Source organism: Linepithema humile, chromosome 1 (genome assembly GCF_040581485.1).
Source record: "Linepithema humile isolate Giens D197 chromosome 1, Lhum_UNIL_v1.0, whole genome shotgun sequence".
In the NCBI taxonomy this organism is placed as follows: domain Eukaryota; kingdom Metazoa; phylum Arthropoda; class Insecta; order Hymenoptera; family Formicidae; genus Linepithema; species Linepithema humile.
Genome location: NC_090128.1, coordinates 34,369,856 through 34,389,241, shown reverse-complemented (window position 1 = coordinate 34,389,241; position 19,386 = coordinate 34,369,856). Strand labels below are relative to the sequence as shown.

The 19,386-nt window shown below is 29.2% G+C and overlaps 4 protein-coding genes across 11 annotated transcripts; 1 reads left to right on the top strand and 3 right to left on the bottom strand.

Moving 5' to 3' along the window:
* The first annotated feature begins 712 nt into the window (after positions 1-712).
* On the top strand, positions 713-8,539 carry LOC105674748 (uncharacterized). Of its 5 annotated transcripts, XM_012371292.2 has the most exons (11): positions 727-927; positions 1,228-1,270; positions 1,992-2,121; positions 2,239-2,370; positions 4,462-4,669; positions 4,927-5,402; positions 5,931-6,108; positions 6,219-6,440; positions 6,596-6,825; positions 6,941-7,096; positions 8,370-8,539. In XM_012371292.2, exons 3-11 carry the CDS (start codon positions 2,098-2,100, stop codon positions 8,394-8,396), a joined length of 1,653 nt encoding a protein of 550 aa, XP_012226715.2. In that variant the 5' UTR covers positions 727-927; positions 1,228-1,270; positions 1,992-2,097; the 3' UTR covers positions 8,397-8,539. The 5 variants fall into 5 exon arrangements, with proteins under 5 accessions (XP_012226734.2, XP_012226715.2, XP_067211654.1 ...); XM_012371311.2 differs by lacking the exon at positions 1,228-1,270 and having other exon boundaries at positions 713-794; XM_067355553.1 differs by lacking the exon at positions 1,228-1,270.
* LOC105674726 (zinc carboxypeptidase-like) lies at positions 7,598-10,527 on the bottom strand. Of its 2 annotated transcripts, none has more exons than XM_067355624.1 (7): positions 10,391-10,527; positions 10,029-10,182; positions 9,418-9,933; positions 9,234-9,321; positions 8,853-9,055; positions 8,368-8,452; positions 7,598-8,150 (listed from the first exon to the last, which is right to left on the bottom strand). In XM_067355624.1, exons 2-7 carry the CDS (start codon positions 10,173-10,175, stop codon positions 7,948-7,950), a joined length of 1,242 nt encoding a protein of 413 aa, XP_067211725.1. In that variant the 5' UTR covers positions 10,176-10,182; positions 10,391-10,527; the 3' UTR covers positions 7,598-7,947. The 2 variants fall into 2 exon arrangements, with proteins under 2 accessions (XP_067211725.1, XP_067211716.1); XM_067355615.1 differs by having other exon boundaries at positions 10,029-10,204; positions 10,391-10,518.
* Positions 10,528-11,220: 693 nt separating this feature from the next.
* LOC105674732 (zinc carboxypeptidase-like) lies at positions 11,221-14,899 on the bottom strand. The gene is made up of 8 exons (XM_012371247.2): positions 14,583-14,899; positions 14,283-14,310; positions 14,036-14,180; positions 13,238-13,783; positions 13,059-13,146; positions 12,634-12,830; positions 12,461-12,545; positions 11,221-12,274 (listed from the first exon to the last, which is right to left on the bottom strand). Exons 3-8 carry the CDS (start codon positions 14,171-14,173, stop codon positions 12,078-12,080), a joined length of 1,251 nt encoding a protein of 416 aa, XP_012226670.1. The 5' UTR covers positions 14,174-14,180; positions 14,283-14,310; positions 14,583-14,899; the 3' UTR covers positions 11,221-12,077.
* Positions 14,900-15,401: 502 nt separating this feature from the next.
* Positions 15,402-19,227, bottom strand: LOC105674740 (zinc carboxypeptidase-like). Of its 3 annotated transcripts, none has more exons than XM_012371269.2 (7): positions 19,080-19,227; positions 18,532-18,679; positions 17,136-17,681; positions 16,948-17,035; positions 16,514-16,713; positions 16,354-16,438; positions 15,402-16,152 (listed from the first exon to the last, which is right to left on the bottom strand). In XM_012371269.2, exons 2-7 carry the CDS (start codon positions 18,670-18,672, stop codon positions 15,938-15,940), a joined length of 1,275 nt encoding a protein of 424 aa, XP_012226692.1. In that variant the 5' UTR covers positions 18,673-18,679; positions 19,080-19,227; the 3' UTR covers positions 15,402-15,937. The 3 variants fall into 3 exon arrangements, with proteins under 3 accessions (XP_012226692.1, XP_012226683.1, XP_012226700.1); XM_012371260.2 differs by having other exon boundaries at positions 16,514-16,716; positions 19,080-19,226; XM_012371277.2 differs by having other exon boundaries at positions 15,986-16,152; positions 16,354-16,410; positions 16,514-16,716.
* Between the last annotated feature and the right edge of the window lie 159 nt (positions 19,228-19,386).

Genomic DNA, 19,386 nt, shown 5'->3' with positions numbered 1-19,386 from the left:
ATTGTAAAATCGGGGATCGATCTACCTCATCTATAAGAATCACTCGCAAGGACTATCCCAGGAATTTACAGACACACAGCCACTGAAACCGTCAAGTAGTAAGTTTTAGAGTTAATCTTTTCTTTCCGACTCAAAGATAAATAGGCGCATTTTTAATTTATCATCCCTCACATTCACTTGCTTTCTTTTTCAGTTTCTCTTTAAAGTCTACAATAACACTCACTTTTTAATCTGAACTAAAATTCCGATCTCTATTTCAAACTTAATTCGATCGAGCTTACAAACTCTTCGAATCTAGCTTCGAATCTCTGTCTTCCTCTATCTCAATTCTCTCTCTCTTTCTCTTTCTCTCTCTCCCCTCTCTTCTCATTCTTCCCACCAGCTAAAAATCCTACAGATTTCACCTCAATAGTGTTTAATTTTGCAACAATGGTAATGATATTTTAGAAGTCTATTTAGAATAATATTCAAATTAAGTATTAAAAACATTTATAAAAAATGATGTAATCAAATACCGATAGATTTAGCAGATGCGATAAAAATATATTTATTGTTAAAAAGTTTTCAAGTACAAAAGTATGAGACCTGACATTGCCTTGGATCAAATGTCAATTGATCAAATGTTGGACTACAGGTCGATCGCGTAACCGAACTGCTGCCAAAGAGAGGGGTATTTTTCAGGTATATATCTTATACCTGAAGCAGGTAGTAGAATGATTGAATGTTACCAGTCGACTATAGTCCACGTTCATACATACATCGTCGTTTACCGGTCTCCGTTGTACTTAATGAAAGTAAGAACTTGATCTTCAAGCAGTGTAAGAACTCCTTTCAAATGTGAAATTTTCTCTTTCCTTGAAATTGACGTTTTTGGTTTTCGCTCAAGTTTCAGTAACTTTTTCCTGTTTTCTTGAATTATAATCGAAGGTATAGTATACACCCAAGAATTTATTTCTTTCTATTGCAGTGTGCAATATTTATTTATTTATTTAGCTTAGTTACGTATAATGGTTTATTTAAGGTCAAACTAGAATATACTTACAATATTTCTTTTTCTAAAGAAATATTCGCGTTATGCTATCTTTGAGAAAATATCATACATAGTTAACAGATAATATTAATCACAAAATAAATAATTTTTTTTTCAAAAATACATTAAAATTCTTCTCATCAACATTCTTCGACGATTGATCATCTGCCGTTCACTTTTATTCTTCCCAAACTTAGTCCTTGTTTCTCGCTTGACAAAGCAACAGTTCCGAAAGAGATTGTAAGTTAACCTACATATTTTATCATAAAATTCAAATATAAAGTTTTGCATGTGAATATCTACAGTCTCGGTAGGATACTTTCTTCTAAAAATATCACTCAAAAAAATGATCTCGCAATAATAGCTAAAATTTTCTAGGTGTAAAAAATTAACTAAAACAGATAAATGATTAGCAACTGTTGTGATATTGCATATGTAATTACTTAATCAGTTTAGATGACAGAAACAGAATATATATCTGTATTGTTTGTGAACTTTAAAAAGAAAGTTTCTCTAAAGCGCCTATCTATATAAGATCAATCACTTGTTAGATCATGCAATGAATAACATTTAGCAATGGTACCTAAATTTTTCAAAAGCTATTGCTAGAACATTACTGCTATAAATTCTATATGTGACAAACAATGTTTTCACAGATACGAAAAATAGTGATACATTCTTGTTGCGATATCTAGAAATCTAACTACATCAGCGAAATATTTTTTTGAGTGATAATTAATGTAAAATGTAATATTTATGTAATAATTGAAAAATTTACGAGGTTTTGTATGCTATATATTAACAAATCTTTTCTCGCGTCATATAAATTTTTTAAAGTTATTTAATATATAACATGCCAAGTAAACGTACATGACGCCACTATCTCGAAAGGGATTAGTTTTTAATCGTAGATATTTTTTTTATATTATCTAGCTTATTAATATATATTTATGTTGCAAAGATTTTATTGAATAACGACGAGGTGTCTAATCACACCAGTATCTCACATCAGCATCTCACACCAGAATCTCGTGCGTAGGATCTAAAACTCGGATATTTCTATCAAGATGGTTGCGGACTCGGAGAATAATGTGAGCAGTCATGCGTAGTTAATTTTTCCATCGTTAATATGATTAACACAGTGAAACACATAAACTGCAAAAATATTGTGACATTTTAAAGAAAAGAATTTTCCTTCTTTTTTTTAGACTAAATCCAAGAATTTCACCGTAGAAAATAATGTTTACATAGGCAAAGTGGTACCTTATACGAGTAATTATAAGAGTTTCGGAGAGATGATCTGGGATAGCATTAAAAACAATGGAAATAAGATCGCACACGTGAGTAGACATTTATATGTGATATCGATATACGGAGTATTTAAAACAATTATATTATATTTTATAATTAACGCTTATTTTAATTTACATTGATTTATTCGTAATAACGTTTGATCTATTTTATGTATAGCAAAAAGATTTATTAGATAAAAATGCAAAGATAAAAGCACGTTTAATGAAGGATAACGTTTTAATAAAAATTAATTGCGATACTGATTGCGACTAATGATAAAATCAGAATTTGTTGCAATTTGTTATCAATGCATTTATAAAACACATTATATTGATTTGTCTCAACATTTTTGTTTAAAAAAAAAAGAAATTAAAATAGAATTATTCAAAAATTAATTACACGTTTGCATAGACATTTCTTTTACCTGTGATAATAGTTGATATCAGCAGAAAATATAATTTATATCTGCATTTAGTTTTACAACGTCTTATTATTTAAGTAGATTTAAATTAGTCATATTTCAAAACAATCTTCATCAAACATATAACAGATAAATTTTGTTAAATAAGCAAATGTTGCTAAAAAAATAACAACGATAAATTTATCTGTATTTCAATAGTTCATCTGTTCTTTATAGCTGAACTGGCTGCATTAGTTCGGAGTTTATCTTTTTCTTTTCACATTTAAAGGAGGAAGATAAATTCTGAACTAGTGCAGCCAGTTCAGCTATACAAAACAGACCTTATATAAGATATCGAGCTGCATGAGAACCACTGCATTGAAAAATTTTGTAAATATTTTAATATTAGCGCTATATCAGCGTTTACTAGTCGATTAGTAGTAGCATAAATCTATCTTGTGACCTTTTAATATAATATATTGTCAATTAATATAATAGAAAGGCATAGAGAGCCGTCGCGGGATGTTAGTGCGAAATTATAATTTTTCTTAAAGAAATTAATTTGTTAGTCTACGTGAGACAGTTAAATTTGTACACCGATCTCTGGTTCGAGATACTTAAAGTGTACGAAATTTTTAGTACATTGTTCTCACATATGGAGAATCAGTATGTACTGATAGGAATTATTAGAAAGAAGGGAATAGAGAAAAAATATCAGGGCGCGAGTGGCTAAGCCGGGAATTGAACCCGGGTCTTCCGCTTGCCGGGCGAATGTTCTACCACTAAACTACTCAGACCCCACGCTTCTAACATTTATTTCTCTTAGATTAGGAATTCAACAAATCTGTAGGACATAAACGCGTCATAATGCCCGCGTGATTTAAAACAATCTAACACATATAAAGGAATGGCTCTAAAGATAACAATCAATTAATATAATAGAAAGGCATAGAGAGCCTTTCTATAATATATTGTATTGTATATAACTATACTGATAAGCAGATAAATAGCTAGCAGTAATATAGCATTTACCACTGTGCATATCTCATTATGACTAATGTATGAAAAAACGCTATAAAGCGATTTATAATAACTACTGAATAAAAAAAGGTCAGAGTACGGAAATGAAGACACACCTTTTACAAAAAAATAAACACGCACGATGTAACCGGATAATTAAGTCAGACAACTGATTTGAACAAATGTACAACTTGTTTTGTCGCAATACTTTAACAATTTTTTGTCTTTCTTTATTTTGTCAAAGAATTGTTATGGTGAAAGCAATTTAAAGGCTATAAAAAAAGAAAAAAACTCTATAATAGTGAATTTCCGAAGATTTTTAAATTGCTTTTTCATAAAGAGAAAAGAAATTAAAATAAAACCACTTAAAAATTAATCACACGTTTGCATAGACATTTCTTTCACTTGTGACTGGTTTTATATCAGTAGAAAATATAAAATTTATATCTGCATTTGATTTTACAACAGCTTATCATTTGAGCAGTCAATGTTTCAAAACAAAATAAATAAGTGAAATGTGGAATGAGATTGCTCGTGATTTTCCGTATTGTTGCATATAAGTTTCATGTTGTATAAATACTTGAGAAACTCAAGTTGAGTGAAAAACTGCTTATGAGAAACTACGTAAAATGATCCGATGTTCTTTTAATTTTAGCTATAGAATCTACGACGGATTTAAAAGGAAACAGTCTATATATCAACAACAATAATGTTACAGTTGGATGCCCGCACGGAAGAAGTGGTCACATATGCGGAGCTGCAAGATAAAATTGTGAGATGCGCGTTATGGCTACAAGAACATGGAATTAAGGCGGGCGATGTTGTGACTGTGTGCACGAACAATCACCTGAATTCTATCGTGCCATGTTTGGCGGCGAGTTATGTCAACGTGATCTTTAATACGTGGAATGAGCATATGGACTTGCGTAAGTCTGATAATACTTATGAAGTCATACATTTAATCGTGTCATGATGACATGACGATTTTAGTACTTGATTAGACGGAACATATAGTAAAAAAAAAACATTTATAAAGTATTTAATTTATAACTATGTAAGTAGCTCCAATAATAATAAGCTAAAAATGTGTTTTTATTTAATTTGTATTTTTTATTCTTTTTTTATTATTTAACCATAATAATAATACTTAATCTACTCAAAATTCTGCATTGTTTGTCATTAGAAACTGCGCTACACTTTCTGCAGCTGTCTGACCCAAAGGTGATCTTCTGCAGCGAGCTATCCTTGGACATTATCCAGAGTGCGATAAAGAAGACGAATTACGATCCCATAATAGTGGTATTTGGCAATCATCCCGACGCAATTCCGTTCGCTAACATTTTGAACAGCTACAGCAATACGGAAGTGGCAAATTTTCGATTGGCCGAGCTCGACGACATAAAGAGAACGGCGTGCATCTTGCACTCATCAGGCACCACAGGGATGCCAAAGGGCGTTGAACTGTCCAATTACACTCTGATAATGATCGGTGCAGACCAGAACTTAAATATAGTTACCGCGGTGACACTTTGGTTTTCGTCTCTTTATTGGATTAGTGGAGTGCTGTTGAACGTAAAATCAATCACGCAGAGCGCAAAAGTAATCATTTATCCAGAATTTGATGAGGAAATGACATGCAAATTGATTGAAAAATACGAGGTGAGAATCGTGAGGTGGCAATAGAGATACAGTCCTCAAAAAATCATCAAAACTATAAATTACTACTTTATTTACAAAAGCCTTATATTTATAGAAGTAATAAAAATAAAATCTTAAATTCTTATTTAGTTAAAAAGAAATGTTAGCTGACATATATTAAAACATCTTTCTTGCTGCAGATTTTTTGTAAATAATAATAATAATAATAACTTATTTTTCTTTGCAAATTCTGTGAAAAAATTGCGTCAACAAATTGAAACACACTTAATATTATGATTGAAGTTCATTTATTATTTAATCATCATTGCCATTAGTATTATGAACAAAAAAAATATCTAGTTTGTAATTAGTTATATGTTGAGATAATAATCTATAAAAATATAATTTATATCATAATTTACAATGTCGTACAAAAAATTTTATAGAACAAGCTGTATGTTAAATGTGTTAAGAATTATATAAACTATTATATTTTACAATTATACAACGGAACGTAACATTATGATGCAACTTTAATCTTATCTTTAGATTGTAATGCTTTTTCTAAGCACGAGTATGATCAATCGATTTCTCAGAGCGGGTTATGTAAAGAAGTATTCATTACCGTCGTTGAGAATCATATTTGGCGGTGGTGCAATTCTCAAGCCGAAATCTCAAGAAGAATTGAGACGTCTTTTACCGCACGTTGAAATACTTCAAGCTTACGGTAAAAATCGTAGCAGAATAAAGTTAGGAACATGATATTTTTTCATTCAAAAAATCTAAAACAAAAGAATTTATTGTAACAAATTCTGTATTATTCATTCATTTTTTTAGGTTTGACGGAAGTCGGCGGAATGGCAGTGATGCAAAACCCGAATCATAAGAACGGGTCTTGCGGCACGGTAGCTTCAAATGTACAAGTAAAGATCGTGGACCCGAAAAGCGGAAAAGTTGTCGGACCGAATCAATCGGGAGAAATATGGATACGCTCGAAGAACATAATGAATGGTTATTACAAGAATCCTGAAGCGACAAACAGTACAGTTGATAAAGACGGTAAGAAGATTCTTCTTCTCGCTATTAATATTATTAAAAACAATAGATTATTTACATATTAATTAAAATAATTAAATTTTATTTTATTTTGTTAAATATTAGATTACTAGAATAGTAATAATATTATTAAAAATAAATTGGAATTTTTTTTCTAGGATGGCTACATTCAGGTGATATCGGTTATTTCGACAGCGATGGAGAACTTTTCATTTTCGACAGAATAAAGGAGCTTATGAAATATAGGGGACATCAAATATCACCTGGAGAAATTGAGGCTGTATTACAGTTACATCCAGGAGTGTTGGAAGTTGCAGTAGTAGCGGTACCTCATGCAACAGACGACGACCATCCTCTTGCTTATGTTAGCAAAAAGCCCGGCTTCAAGGTAATCTCGTTGTAAACATAAAGAATAATTAGAGCGAGAGTTTATTTATTGTACACGATAAAATTAAGAATTAATATTTATCTGAAATATTTTATTTAAAAAATTGTTTTTGTAGGTGACGGAAAAAGAATTGATAGATCTCGTTGCAAGTAAAATGAGTGATCAATACAAATTGCGTGCCGGAGTGATATTTCTGGATACTTTTCCGTACACAGGTTCTGGGAAAATCGCAAGGAAGGATTTAAGAGCAATGGCTAAAAAACTAGAAAAAGTAGAATAAAATGATATTAATTATAATTTCTTCACAATGGTGCAGGATTTATAAGTACAATATATACATAAGAAGGCATAGAGTAGATGAAAAGAAGCTAAATTCTAAATAATATAATAATATAATAATTCTAATAATATTCATATTTAATTTATATTTATTTTTATGCAAATTGACATTAATTATATATTATTTTTTTTATAATTTAAAAATTTTTTTAAATAGCAAGTCTTGAATAATTTTATAAAATAATTTTAAAAAATACTTAATATTATAATTTCTGACTAATTTTTAATTTTTAATTTACAAAATTAAACAATTTTTTTGTATTTAAATCTAGTCCTTAACAATAGACAGAAGCCAGGTTATGTCTTTGTTAATGTTTAATTAATAAAATTAAAAAACTAATTAAATCAATAAAAAATTGTACATTTTAAAAATATTATTTTAGATTCATAAAATAAATTTGTAAATCTTTGTCATATAATAATAACAACAAAATTGCGTAACTATTTATTTACAGAGTATTACATATAAATAAAAATTATTAAAAAATATTTGATTATGAATATTTTACTTAAAATTATTGTATGAGAAAAATATTAATTGGCACCCAGTGAGAAATAACAAGTCGAAAATACATATATTAGCTGCGTATAGACGTTTATTAAATGTCTATGAAACGTTTCTTCGACCTATATTTTTTACCGGGTATGTAAATAAGTGCACAGAAAAGTATATGTGTATATTAACAATCATAGAAGTTTTGAAATATTATTAAATGTTAAAATATTGCAACTTATTGTAATTAATTAACGACAAAATCAAATGTAATAAATTAGTCACAAGTCTTAAATTTCTTTAGGATATCCCCGTGCTTTTGCCTCTTTAAACATAGCTACAAGGGAATCCAAAGTCTCCTCTCCAGATGGGATAATTTGATTAGGAGGCAACAAGAAACCATAACGACCACGATCACGCAACTCATATGTGTACACAATAGGCTTACGATAAACACCCCTAATATAATCCGAACTAACTCCAGTACACACATCTAGAAAAAATTTTACAAAAATAATATATTTAATTGGAAACTTTTATCTAATAAAATATAACATTGTATAAATTAGTTTCTGCGGTCGCAGAAAAAATTTTTAATTTAAAAAATAAAAATTAAAAAAAATTTTTTAAGTTTAAATACAACTAATATAAAATTAACTAAGTTTATTTTTATTAATTAATATTAATTAAAATTAATTTTTCAAACTTACAGATCGTCTCAGCAACATTTCCGACTTGATACTCAGTTCCATATCTTTGCTTCAGAGCTGCAGCTGCTTTCAAGCCGATAGCATTCTGAAATTAAAAATTACATAAATTCTTATAATATTGTTAATCACACTGATAATACAAATAATAAAATGTTTTAATCTAATAAAATAATTTTAGAATGTATTTAATACAATGAATAAAGCTACAACAACGTACAATTACTTTTGATTCGAATTGCTGGAAGAATAGAATTAATACGTGATTAAATTGTTGTAACTTATAATCCACAAATTATAAAAATATCATATAATAAGCTACATCAATTTATTAATTGACAATTTCTTTATCGCGTTATTAAAGTTAAAGATGATAATAAAAGACGATAATAAAAATATTGTTAATTGTTACATTTTTAGAAATATTTTTTTTTAAAGCTGTCTACAAAATACATTGCTTTTCTACAGTGAATTATAAAATTTCTTACCAAATCGTCGTAATTGTCGAGATGATCCCTTGTGTAGCCATAAGGGAACATTAACAGCTGCGAAAAACTGTGAAATGAAATGTATGCGTAAAATTTGTCGGAAATAGACGCGATATATTCAGACATGCTCTTCGTCTCTACATCTGAGAATGGCTCGCTTCCGGCGTAAGTTGGTGAACACGGGATACCAGTTATACCTTTACCTAAAAATATTAAATTGTAACAATATTAACAAATTTTAGTTATACACCTTAGTTATAACGTTTTCAAAATTTATACAATAATCTCAAAGTTATAAAATTACTGTCAACTATTACAGTGCTCTTTTCTTTCATAGTGTAATTATAGTTTGTCATTTGTACATAAAATGCAATTACTTACGGACCCATTTGTAGCTCCAATTCCTATTTGGATCGGCTCCAATGCAAAAGAGACTGTACGGTTTACGTGTTTTCCTCCATAATCGGTTCTAAAAATAATTGAAAGAAAAATTCGATTCGTATGTAATTGCAACGTATGAATTAACAAATGCAATATAATAAAATAAAATGTAATTAAAATTTACCGTAGTATGAGTGTACGAGTATCCATCAGGATTGAACGAGGGAAAGATGTACCAATCATGGCTCTCAGCTAAAGCTCTGACGTCCGGGTCCTTACTGGTTAGCAACTGGTGCAGGATATACATTACAGTCGCCGGAGAGATCCATTCCCTGGCGTGAATACCACCCTCAATGAAAATTCCTGGATTGTTAGCTTTGAACGAGATTTTGACGCCTTTGATTATACGTCCTTCGTACGATTTGCCTCCCACAATAGTTTGCACTTTATCGGGATATTGCCTGGCCAGATCGTCTAGATTCTTGTAGATTTCCTCAAGAGTGTGATAGCTGGTGAAATCGAACGTCGTCGATTGATTTGCAGGCATTGTTTGATCGATTAACGCCTGGACGTTCTCAATATGAACGTAATAAGGTATCTTGATCCGGGCCATTATTTCGTAGAATTCGGGCAACTTGTGCGGAGCCACCATGAGATCTACGCTTTTCCCCACAAAAGTCGGATCTCCCCAAAATGAAAACTGCAAATAATGTAATTCAATGTTATACAAAATGTTTGTGCAATAATAAAAATTTGTATTTTATAATTTTCAGTTTTACTTGATTGTCTACTTACTCCATCAAGGATATTTTCAAACTCGTGCAGCGTTTCGATCTGCGCTTCTGTAGTTGGTATAATCTTGAAGACTTTATAATTTACATATGTAGCTTTCTGGGCAGCTGCCAGACTTACAATCATACACACTACTGTTATCTTCCACATGATGAATCTGTAGAAATATATTTTAGTGCCTGTAATTATTAATTATTGATATATAATTATTTCATAAATGTTTTCAATTATATTACAATAAACAACTTTTCTAAAATAGCTTAAATCTACTCTTTAATCAAAAAACGTTATAGATAAATTAAAGGTACATAATATTTTTACATAATTTAATTAAAAAATTATTGTTTTCGAAAATATAAACTTACCTTTCACGAGGCAAAAATATTAATGATTTATCAGTACTGTTTTATTCATTATATTTAAGCTTTAATGCGCACGACACCAACAATTGTCATATATCTTGAACATTATTTTAAAAAGTCATATTGATTGATCAAACAAAAAGAACGATCACATCGAACTTACTTATCAAAATCATCAAAAGACTCGTATATTCTATCAATATAATTTAATAAATAAGTAAAGGAAAATATAATTGTCAAAACTACTTTTATTTTTATAACTACATAAAATAATTTTTTACTATTACATATACATACATTTAACTATTTTGGTTCAACGAATTATTCTGTATTCTTACGCAGTCGCTATAAGTATATATTTGTATTCTCAAACTGATACATTATCAATTTTAATCTTATCATCTTATCATAAGTAATGTGATAATTGATTATTACGTATGTTGACAGCACTGATTTTTAATCACAGCACAAAATTTCCAAATTGATATCAATAAACAAGTAATTAATATAATTATAAAAATAAACTAAATTATTTCTAACAAGAATGCTTATATATGTAATATATATATATATATATATATATATATATATATATATATATATATATATTACATAATATATATATATATATATATATATATATATATATATATATCGTTAATTTCAAAATGTATTACTGTTAATTGATTGCAAGACTAAGTATCACTTAGTTAGTTATGGGTGAATTTTCTTTAAAACATCCTGTTGCTTATGATAAAATAATACGCACTGGATATAAACATTTGCGGGACGCGAAACCCAGAAGATTTGTCTTTGTCACACATCGCTATATGAATTTCTTGCCGAGTTATAGCGCTTTAAAAATTTAGCTTGCTCGCACCTATTTCTGAATGAGCGCAACAAGTGTATGTGTATGCACACACGCCTGAGTAGCACATGTAATCTATTATTACATTATTACGATACTACGCTACTACAGACAATAAGTCAACTGATCAGTAATTATTTCGTCGCTACATGTGCTTCGCAGCTGAGCGAAGGTCATACGATTGTCTTACGCGACAACTTGATTCCACATGAAATCTCTAGGAATATACAATCATCATGGATAAATATCTTTGCATAGAAAAATTGCGGTAAATTGAAACAAGTTTTACTTGAAAACTGGTCTTTCAGCATTCTTCTAATGAATCCAGAATTATTTATCTTAAACAATTGATTTGTAAAAAGTAACGTCAATTAATTATAAAAATAAAATTAACTGTTTTGATACTGCCTACCTCTGCAACAGTTTTTTGCAGCTGATATAAAATTAACTACTATTGTTAATTTAATACATTATAATTTATAATATCTTACTGATAAGAATAATAATAGAATAAGAATAACAATAATTAAATAATAATATTTAAAAAAATATTATCATTTTTTTTATCTTCTAAAAAAAATTTTTCCGACACAATAAAAGAAATTCAACACACAACGCAATTAAAACTTAAATATCAAAATTATTACAGTATTGTCATAAATTATAAAATTAAAATGAGATAAAAATGTATTCCTATATTCTTATTCGAAAAGATTATTGCAAAATATTCTTAAATATTCTTATTCTATAAAGTAAGAATGTATCATTAATATTATTTAGAAGCAGCACACAATTGTTCTATACAATTTACAATTTTGTGACTCACTGTAATGGATATTGGTCAATATCTATTTGTTTAAACATAGTTACAAGAGAGTCCAAAGTCTCTTGTCCAGTCGGAATTATCTGATCAGGCGGCAGCAAGCAGCCGAAATAATTTAAATCACGCAAATAATAGGTATAGACATTATTTTTATACATATTTCTCACGTAATTAGTACTGGACCCCTTAATAAAATCTGGAAACACATTTACAGTATAAAAAATATTTTAATTGCAATATTTATTTTAATCTTAAAATTTTATTTTATAATTAACTTAATTTACGCTACAATTTATAAAATTCTATAAAAAATTTAACTGTGATAGATTATTGCAGTCGATTAAAAATTACTAAAAAATTAATATTTTTTTAAAGCACTTACAAGCTGTCTCCACTTTATTTCCGATGCGATATTCAGTTCCATATCTTTGTCTGAGAGCTGTAATTGCAACCAATCCGATAGTATACTATCAGAAAAAACATATGAATTTATTTCGTCAGTACTTTCCATGTTTCACTTTGTGCCATATCATTTTCAATGCCAAAATCTCTTACCATTTCTCTATAGTCGTCCACATCTGCTTTGCCGTAGGGGATTATTAAAAGTTGCGAAGAACCATGAAACGAAATATATGCGTAAAATTTGCCTGCAATAGTTTCCAAATAATTTTTTAAGGCATGCGTCTCTAGTTCAGAGAATGGTTGAGATCCAGCGTATTCATTAGAGCACCTGTCGTACACGTCAGTGCCTACTACAAAAAATGTTAAAAAATATAAATAATTGAGTTATTAAATGGCAAAGTAAAAATCAATTAATGAGCATCAATAAATGTCTAATTGTAATTTAAAAAGAAAAAATTAATCTAATTATAATTTCTCAAATTCTCGAATTCTCTAAAGCTCTTAAAACAATCTTGGAATTTAATGTCATTTTATTATAGATTATAATAATGTTTTGTTTACAGAATACGTGCACTTACTGCTCCACGTATAGTTCCAATTTCTGTTAAGATCTACACCAATGCAAAACGTATCATGCCGCGCACGTGATTTCTTCCACAATCGATCCTAGAAGAGAGTTGAAATATTTAGTTTGATCTCAATTCGTAAATAATTAATTGATGCTGCGTAATGTGTATGTGTGTAAAATAAGACGTACCGTAGTGTGCGTGTAATTGTATCCATCGGGGTTTACCAATGGAACGATATACCAATCATGATTTTCAGCCATAGCTCTAACATTCGGATCTGTGCTGGTCAATAATTGATTTAAAATATATATAACAGTCGCTGGCGAGATCCATTCATTGCCATGAATGCCACCTTCGAGGAAGATTCCAGGATTTTTACTTGTATTGTTAAACGAGACTTCAACACCCAAGATTTTATTGCCCTCGTATGTTTCACCAATCGTGACAATTTTTACTTTATCATTATAATTCAAGGTTAAATTATTAATATAGTCATAGATTTCGTTCAGAGTGGGGTATTTGTTGAAAGGAAATATATTTAAATTATGTGTGTCATTTCCTGAATATATTGATTCAGTTGTTCGATTTACCAGTTCTTGAACGTTGTCGACGAGCAACTGATAAGATATACCCTTCTTCCTCATTATCTGATAGAATTTGGATAATTTGTGGGGAGCGATCATAAGACTTACCGATTCCTTGTTCAGGATGGGTGGCTCTTCCCAGAAAAAGAACTGTAAAAGTTCAATTTTATGCAATGGCAATTTAATTCTAAAACTATTGAGCAGTTATTAATGAGCTTTTAGTTTTATTTCTAATTTTGCAAGCTTTGATTAGCATATAATTTTGTGTAAATTTTTACTGATAAAACTCAATTTTCATGATATTAATTTTCCTGAAGCAGAAACAATTTCTATAACCGTACTTGTTATATTCATTTATTTCACTTATTATATCACTTATTTCTATCTAGAAGAGTTACTTACTTCATCAATTTGTTCCTTCAAATAACTGATTTTCGCTTTCGTAAGCGAAATAAAGTTAAAGACCTTATAATTCTTATAAGAAAATTTTTCAGCGACAGTCAAACTCATAATTGTACACAATACTATTATTCTCCACATGATGATTCTGAGAAAACATTTTACATAATTATAAAACACAAAATTAATTGTTATTGAATAACAATTCACAATTGTTACAGTTATTGTAAAAATACACTATCGTCCTTACCGGTAATTTAACCGCTAGTGGGATCCCCCTTCAAAAAAAGATGACGAGTTAAATATTTAATTTTATAGTTGAATTAGTTTGTAACTGAAAACACCTAACTAAATTTTGTCGAGACAAACGTTTGCAAACGATTCCGCTTTTTTCATTTGTCGTTTTTACATATCGGCAACACAGTATAAGAAATTGACATATATCCAATGCATTATTTAAAAAAAATTACACTTAGTAATCAAATAAAGTGTAATTGTTTAGACTATTTATCTATTAAACTAATTTCAAAAAATTACAATAATATATTACCTGCAATAATGTGTTGCAATAATGATTCTTCCTTCTTCTGTAGTCGAGGCTCAAATAACCGTTGGTCGAGAAATTGATTTGCTGTGAAGCAAGTACGTCAGGCTCATAACAAACAATGTTTTGAAATAAAGGACTTTAAAATCTAAATTTTTTAACGACGATGTCAAATATTATATACGTGGTGCTTCATAAGAGTCGGCCAAACGTTTGTGTACAGGTGGAGCGCGGAAAAATGAAAAGAAAACTCTTTTTCCGTTTTGCAATTTTTGCTATAACAAATGAGATATTAATTTAAAAATATTGACGAATAATAGCACGTTGCGCGCGGCTAAACTGCAATATATCAAAATATCAAAATGTATTATTGTTAATTAATTGTAAGGCCAAGTATCACTTAGTTACTTATGGGTAAAGTTTTTTCAGAATATCTTCATGTTTATGATAAAAGATTATGCACTTGATATGAACATTTGCGGGACGCAAAACCCAGAAAATTTGTCTCCGTCGCACATTTCTACGTGTATTTTTTACCGTGTCATAGCACTTTAAAAACGTGTGCACCAATTTTTGAATAAGCGCAGCAAGTGTATGCACGCATGTCTGTGTGGCACGTGTGAACTATTATTACACTATTACGGTACTACGCTACTACGGTCAGTAAGTCAGCTGATCAGTAGTGGATATTTTGTCGTTACATGTGCTTCGCAATCAGCTGAGCGAAGATCATGCGATTGTTTTATGCCAACTTTGCTCTATGGGATCTATCGGAATATATAATTATCATAGGTCAATAACTTTGAATAGTAATATTGCAGTAGGTAAATTGAAACAAGTTTTATTTGAAAACTGATCTTTCAACATTCTTCTGATGAATCCAGAATCATTTATTTTGAACAACTTGTAAGAAATATCGTTAATTAATTACAAAAATAAAATTTATTTTTTTGATCATTCCAGCCTCAACAACAGCCTTTCACAGCTGACGTAAAACTAATTACTTTTGTTAATTTAATACATTTATACTACCTTACTGATAGAAATAATAATAGAATAAGAATAACAATAATTAAAAATAATATTTCGAGAAATATTATTATTTTTTAATTTTCTAGAAAAAATTTCTTCGAAAAAATAAAAGAAAATCAACACACAACGCAATTAAAACTTAAATATCAAAATTATTACTGTGTTCTCATTAATTATAAGATTAAGAAGTCCTGAAACTGTATTCTTATATTTTTTTTTGAATATTGTATCGTATTTGAATCAAAAAGTTAGAAACTTATTTTTATTCTAAAGTAAGAATATATCACTGATATTATTTTTAAGCAGTACACAATATTGTACTTTATAATTTACCATTTTGTGGCTTGCTGTTTTAGATATTTGCGTCTTTTTATTTCTCGAAGCATAGACATAATAGAATCCAAAGTCTCTTGTCCAGTCGGAATTATTTGATCAGGTGGCAGCAAGAAATCGTAATTATCTTTACCACGTAACCCGTAGGAATAAACATACGGCTTTCGATATGTACCTCTTATGTAATCAGTAGTGCTTCCGCTAGCAATATCTGGAAACAAAATTACAGTGCTAAAAAATATTTCAATTATGGTATTTATTTTAATTTATAATTAAATTTCAAAATTAATTTAATTTTTGCTAGAATTTATAATATTCTATAAAAATTTTAACTGTGACAGATTATTGCAGTCAACTAAAAATTACTTAAAACTAAATAAGAAAAAAATTAAAATTTTTTTAAAGCACTTACGTGTTCTCTCGGCGGTATTTCCGATGAGATATTCAGTTCCATATCTCCGTTTGAGAGCTGCAATTGCAATTTGTCCGATAGTATACTGTTATAAAAAACATATAAATTTATTTTTCCAATACTTTACATGTTTTATTTTGTTAATGACAAAATCTTTTACCATTTCGTTGTAATTATTAATATGAGCTGTTGTGTAGCCATAGGGAAACAGTAAAAGTTGCGAAGAACCATGAAATGAGATATATGTGTCAAATTTGTTCGAAACTCTATCAATATATTTTTTCAAAACACGCGTCTCTAGTTCAGAAAACGGTGTAAGTCCGGCGTACTTATTGGAGCACATATCGGACCGGTCAGAATCTACTACAACAAATATTAGAAATATAAATAATTAAGTTATTAAAGTTAACAAAGTAAAGAACAATTAATGAGCACAGATACGTCTAATTGTAATTTGAATGTAAAAGAAATTAATCGTATTATAATTTTTTGAATTCTCAAATTCTCCAAAGCTCTCTTAAAACAATCTCGGTATTTGATGTTATTTTATTTTTAATTATAATAATTTTTTGTTTACAGAATACGTGCACTTACAGCCCCACATATAGTCCCAATTCCTGTTAAGATCTGCGCCTAAGCAAAACTTATCATACTGCCCACGTGATTTCCTCCACAACCGATCCTAGAAAAGAATAGAAAAATTTTGCTTAATCAATCCATAAATTATTAATTGATTTTGCGTAATGTATATCATACATGTGTGTATATAAAATAAGACGTACCGTAGTGTGCGAGTATTTGTATCCATCGGGATTTACCAATGGAACGATATACCAATCGTGACTCTCAGCCATAGCTCTAACATTCGGATCTGTGCTGGTCAACAATTGATGTAAAATATATATAACAGTCGCTGGCGAGATCCATTCATTACCATGAATGCCACCTTCGAGGAAGATTCCTGGATTTTTTCTTTTATTGTTAAACGAGATTTCAACACCCAAGATTTTATTGCCTTCGTATGTATTACCAATCACGATAATTTTCACATTATCAATATAATTCAAGCTTATATAATAAAGATAGTTATAGATATCTTTCAGAGTAGGGTATTTGGTGAAAGGAAATATATTTAAATTATATGTGGCATTTCCTGAATCTATTGATTGAGTTGTCCGATCTATCAGTTCTTGAACATTGTCGATGAGCAACTCATAAGATAAATACTCCTCTTTATATAATAGCCGATAGAATTCGGGTAACTGGTGAGGAGCGACCATAAGTTTTACTGGTCTTCTTATAGTAGTTGGCTCTTCCCAAAAAAGATACTGTAAAAGTTCAATTTTATGTGACGGCAATTTCATTTTGAAATTATTGAAAAACTTATTAAGCGTGTAGTTTTGTTTCAGATTTTGCAAACTTTGATTGACATATAATTTTGTGTAAATTTTTACAAACAAATGTCAATTTTTATGATATTAATTATTTTTAAGTAGATTTTGGAGTTCTGTTGTACCATTCTTTTTTTTTGTGAAATCCTTTTTTTGGCTGCGTGAAATAAAAAATTAAATTCTCTAATTAAAGTTTGTGTGCTAATAGTATAGAAAACGATCAATTTGAAAAAATTCGTCATTCTACGCTGCAAAAAAAAAATTTACGAAAATAGAAGGTATAACACTTAGGGAGAACAACAGGTTTAAGAAACGTCTAATAGACGTCTATCGACGTCTATCGACGTCTATTAGGCGTTTCTTAGACCTGTTGTTCTCTCTGGGAAGGTAGGTACATAAAAAGTTATTTATGATTGCTTTTATAAAATCATAAATCCTTTTGTGTAGTTAGTGTACACATGTTAATAGTTTGGTAACTGGTCAAATTAAAACCAAAAATTAAAAAAAATTTAGAAATTTTACCGACATGCATTGATTCAAAAAAATTGTTTTCTTTTTTAATATTTAATTTGACCAGCCGTCGTGCAGTTAGCATGTATAATTAAATACAAAAAGATTTGTGAAAAATTTCTATAAATGCAATAAAAAAATAATTTGATTTTACGATATCGGTAAAATAAACGACTCCAGGATCCTTTTAAGCAGAAGAAACAATCTCTATAGTTTACTTGTTATTCACTTATTTCACTTATTATATTACTTGTTTCTATCTATAAGATTTACTCACTCCATGTCCTTTCATGTTGCGCAATAAGTTAAATTGATTTAACCGAAGCGGAATAATCTTAAAGACTTTATAATTCTCGTAAGTAGATCTTGCAGCGACAGTCAAATTTATAATCGTACACAATACTATTATTCTCCACATGATGATTCTGTGGAAACACATTTTACATAATTATAAAGCATTGAATTAATTTTTTTCAATATAACAATCCACTATTGTTATAATTATTTAAACATAAAATACCGTTCTTATAAGATAATTTAATGCTAATGTGATTTTGAAAAGTTGATGAACTAAATATTTAATTTTATAGTTTAATTGTGACTTTCAAAAACACTTAACTAAGTTTTATCGAAAAAGGAACATTTTCAAACGACCTTACTTTTTTTTATTCTCATATTTAAACATTAGCTACACACGATACAAAAATTAACGTGTATCCAATACATCAATTTTGAAAAATAACACTTAGTGATCGAATAAAGTACAATCACATTTGAACTATTTACCTATTGGACAAATTTTGAAAAATTACAATAATATATTACCTGTATTAATGTGTTGCAATGATGATTAGTTCTTCCTTCTTCTGTTGTCGAGGCTGGAATGTCCGTTGGCCGAGAGATTGATTTGTTGTAAAGCTAGTACGTCAGATTCATAACAAACGATGTTTTAAAATGAGTGACTTTAGAATCTTAATCTTTTGACGTAAATATCAAATGTTATATACATGGTGTTTAATAATGTTTGATCATACGTTCGTGTACAAGTAGAACGCGGTAAGCTGAAAAGGAAACTCTTTTTGCGTTTTGCAATTTTTGCTATAATAAATGAGATATTAATTATCAAGTATTA